The sequence below is a fragment of the Leiobunum rupestre genome, chromosome 7 (genome assembly GCF_980474605.1).
Source record: "Leiobunum rupestre chromosome 7, qqLeiRupe1.1.hap1, whole genome shotgun sequence".
In the NCBI taxonomy this organism is placed as follows: Eukaryota; Metazoa; Arthropoda; class Arachnida; order Opiliones; family Sclerosomatidae; genus Leiobunum; species Leiobunum rupestre.
Window position 1 is genome coordinate 60,614,840 of NC_143390.1, and position 4,574 is coordinate 60,619,413.

At 42.5% G+C, this 4,574-nt stretch overlaps 1 protein-coding gene across 1 annotated transcript; it reads left to right on the forward strand.

The window, feature by feature from the left end:
• The first annotated feature begins 3,376 nt into the window (after positions 1-3,376).
• Positions 3,377-4,177, forward strand: LOC149937608 (uncharacterized). Its single transcript, XM_090153866.1, has one exon. The coding sequence runs from the start codon at positions 3,377-3,379 to the stop codon at positions 4,175-4,177; it is 801 nt and encodes a 266-aa protein (XP_090009992.1).
• Positions 4,178-4,574: the final 397 nt, after the last annotated feature.

Sequence of the window (4,574 nt, forward strand, 5' to 3'; positions counted from 1 at the left end):
GGAACATAACCCTTTTCGTACGTGAAAATGTTAATTGAAAGGTTATTCGCCTCTTCGAACTTTAAGTTTATAAGCGTCAAGTTCAAGAGGAAACGTAATCCCACACAAATCGAGTTCGTTTTCGTATCGCTTGTAATGATAAACACGTCCCGGGTGGATGTAGTTTGGCCAATATTGACCACAGGGAACATTTCTTGTCACTTGGGTCTTCAGGGTCAACATTTACTGTGGCACGTTTACTTTCAATTACAGGTGCTAATTGAAAATATATACCGCCTACCAGAGGTAAATATTGCAGAAGGATAAAGAGTTCCTCCAAAACGTTGGATTTTTAAATAAATAAATTGTGAATTTTAAAACCGTTTGAAGTCTCTTTTCATTTAGTTTTTCACAATTCACATCTATTGGATAATGTTAATTTGTAAATACAAAATTTTATCCAAAACCCATCCACTACCTAACCCTTCATAATTGTTCATAGAGTCGGCAATTTTGTCTAGACTAGAGTTTATTTGCTCGGGGATTATCTCTGGCGAGAGGGTTGCGTGTGTAAAACCCCTGAAATACGGCATTGCCTCAACGTCCGTACCAGTGTTGCCGAGTTCTCGGGTATAGCGCGCACGTATCACCATATACCATTTGATACGCTTATTATCGTTTAGTTTGTTTCGTAGGTAACCTTCGACAGTATTGCGGTTTTCATTTACAAACAAAACAGGGTCGGTAACGCCATCTGGTGCCGTTATGCCAGCCGAAAATATCGCGTCACCAAGCGCATTAACCTCCTCTATTTGAAATTGATGGATGTCTGGTAACACTGCTTGTGGGTGAGCTGGTAGCACTGCTGGTTGAGTTAGTGCTTGACCAACTGGAAAGGCAACGGGTAAGTTAACAGGTGGGTTAGTGGGTGGGTTAGGAGCGACGACTGCTTGTTGGTCGCTGAACCAACTGCGATTGGTTGTTGGTGTGGGGCTTGAATTATATCCCAATACTCACCAAGCCACTCGTCTTCCGCTTGAGACTCTAATAGAAGGTTTAAGGGATCATAGATTTCCGATTGTTGAATCACTTTGTCTTCTTGACCATCTATAGAAAAAAATACCTTATGTAACAAATAATAAAATTTTCTTTAAGAAACTTACCATTTTTAACTCTTTTACGAGAAAAAGAGTCTTTAGATGAGACCCTTTTTACAGGCGAGTTTGGTGGTGGTAATTCATGTGGTGCGTCTGAACGAGTGAATGAAGAATTGGCAACGATAAGAGGTGTCAGATCGGACCGAAAAAACGTCTCTAGCCTCGGGGGCGGCTCGAGCCGGGAAAACGTTTCAGGTCTCGAAGACGGTCCGGGTTGGAGAAACGTCATCGGCGGCGGTGGATGCGGAGAATTCGGTACCGTAACGGGGACCACCCCGTGATTAAAATTACGTTGATGACGATTTAAAAGGTCACGTCTGGAAAATGACACACACGGGACATTTTAGTAGATTAGTCCATAATTAAAAGGGATAATATATCTAAATCCTAATCTACTTTTTCGCGTATTTTATCATCCTTCTCACAGTCCATAGGTGGTCTCTTCTAACTTAACTTATCGTATATACTATTCTCCACCACACTCCCCCCTTTTCGGCTTTCCGTTGCTATGCAACGCGTTTTGAAATTTTTATTGTTTAGGCTTAGTTTCTCTTTTCGATATAAAAGTCGCCAGCCAGATTTCCCGCACGGTACTGATGAGTTCCAAATAGAACGAAACCGGTCTACCGTTGGAATTTCTGGCTATTTTATTTAGTTTTTATATAGTTTATTACTCGAAGATCTATTTGATCCGAGATTCGCTCGAAGACCTATCGGCACGAGTTATTAGTAAGTTTTTTAATTTCTTCGAATTTGTTTAGGATTTAGATATATTATCCCTTTTAATTATGGACTTATCTACTTTTTCGCGTATTTTATCACCTGTGATGTGATACGACCCAGGCAATTGGCGTCACCTCAATAATCTCAAGCTTGCAGATCCGGGCTTCAGCATACCGGTGGATGTGGATATACTCTTGGGAGCTGACGTATTTTTCAAGATATTGTTAAATGGAAAACGCGTTAGAAATTCGGGGTCACCAGATGCCATCAATTCGAAGCTAGGGTGGCTGGTTTCTGGCTGGACCGGTCTTTGACAACCAAAAATTCAAATTCACCACTTGCGCAAACTTGAGTCGATTTTGGGCAGTGGAATAGGTCTCAAAAAACTCATGACGCAAGAAGAGAAGGTTTGCGACGAAGATTTTCGGAAGCACCATTGTAGAGATGAATCTGGAAGATTTGTGGTGCGAATTCCAATGAAAGAGCCAGAGGTCACTCTTGGGACTTCTCATGAGATCGCAATTAAACGTTTTTACAAATTGAAAGGAAAATTGAATCACGTCCAGAGCTGAAAACCTTATATCACGACTTCATGGCTCAATACGAAACTTTGGGACATATGACTTAAGTGGAGGCGATTGACCCGTTGGTCAAAAGAGTTTTTATTCCAAAGCCCTATATAATGAAAGATTGGAATAAAATTAGTAAATTTAGAGTCGTCTTCGACGCATCGTCCAAAACAAGCTCTGGTTTCTCCTTAAACGACGCTCAACAGGTAGGGCCCGTGGTGCAGGATGCCCTTGGTACCATCGTTATGCGGTTTCGAATTCACCACGTCGCCTTTACTGCGGACATAAAAAAGATGTATCGCCAGATACTTATAGCCCCTGAGCAACGCGAATTTCAATGGATTGTATGGAGAACGTCGCTAACTTTGCCTATCCAAGAATTTCATTGAGTCGAATTCTTCGGAAAACTAGATGGAAATATATAAGAAACTCCATTACCTGAAGAAATTGGACCTTGAGGGGTTGGCATCTTCGTTTTTCGCGTTAGTAAAGATCAAGTTAACGAAACTATCCAATCAGATCGAATATTTTGTAGAAAAGTTCCAAAGAAATCAAACCAACTAATTAAAAGAACCTATTTGTGGGCGCCTTTAAAAAACTCATAATCTCTATTTTTTAGCAAAATTTTTATTTTTATATTTTTTAAAAACTGTATTTAAATGGTTGTAATAAATGTTTTTGATTTGTTCGACTGCGACTTGCAAATCTGATAGTCATTCTTTTGCTTATGCACGCGGCTCTACAATTGGTTACTCGAGACTCGTAACGCATCCCTGGTTCATTCAGTCATTATTCCTTCACCGGTAGACTTACGAAAAAGCCATCAGGTCTAAAGCCACACCTTAAGGAGACGATAACTTTACTGCACTCTCTGAACAAGTTCAACAGCTATCGGAACAACTCAGACAGGCCTTGTAATCGAGAGATCAGCTCACGCACGACAGCTCTATGAATCAAGAAATTGCCCGTGTTTCAATCAAGTTGGCACAGTTCTGGAGGGAAAGCCCTGATCTATGGTTTTCCACGATTGAGTCACAATTCCGGATCCACTGCATTACTTCAGATCAATCAAAGTTTGATTATGTGCTACAATCCTTGGACCAAACGATAATTCCATACGTCTCCGACATTCTGAAAAAACCACCGGAGGCCCCATATCAAGCAATTAAGTCAAGAATCATAGAGTCGTTCAGCAAAACGGACGAGAAAAGACTACGGATGCTTCTCGGCGGAATGCTGATCGGCGACCAAAAACCTTCGCTTTTCCTACAGACGTTGAGGAATCAAGCCGGATCACAAGCAAACGACGCTATTTTAAAGTCATTGTTTTTGGACCAATTACCCGAGCAAGTCCGTGGCATCCTTGTCATGAGCAACGAGAGTGACTTGGATAAAATTGCCGCTCAAGCAGACAAGGTCGTCGAAACTTTACGGCCGAGTACCATATCCGCCGTGACTTCGCAAACATCCACTTTTCGAGAAGCGTCACCCATCGAGCACCTCGTACAACAGATCGACGAGTTAAACAGGAAATCCGAATCGTTCAGCCGTGGGCGCACCCAGCATCATGGAAGAGACTACTTTAGCGGGGAACTCAACCGTTCACGATCACGAGGACGCAGTTTCAACCCAAGAGGGAAGCTCTGTTTCTACCATATCCGTTTCGGCGAAAAAGCAAATAAATGCCAGGATCCCTGCGATTGGAAGCGGAACTCTTCACCACACAGACGTTCGGATCCGGAAAACTAAGTGGCCGGTCGGGTTTAGCGGCGACCGACGATCCTGGCCTAATTTCTCGTCGTCTTATCGTTTTTGATAAAACATCACAGCGTAAATACTTGATTGACACCGGAGCTGACGTATCTGTAATCCCACCCACTAATCAAGATAAGCGTCACATAAATCGTCACGTACAACTCTAAACAGCCAACGGAACGCCAATCAGGACGTACGGGAAGAAACTCCTGGAACTTGATCTCAGACTACGTAGATCTTCAAGTGGAAGTTCACCATCGCAGACGTGGGAAAACCGATCATAGGAGCTGCCTTCATGACGAATTTCCACCTCTTACCTGATTTAAAATTGAAGAAATTGGTGGACAGCGCAACGTCCCTCGCCGCTCGCTGTGACGTCCTTGATTACCCG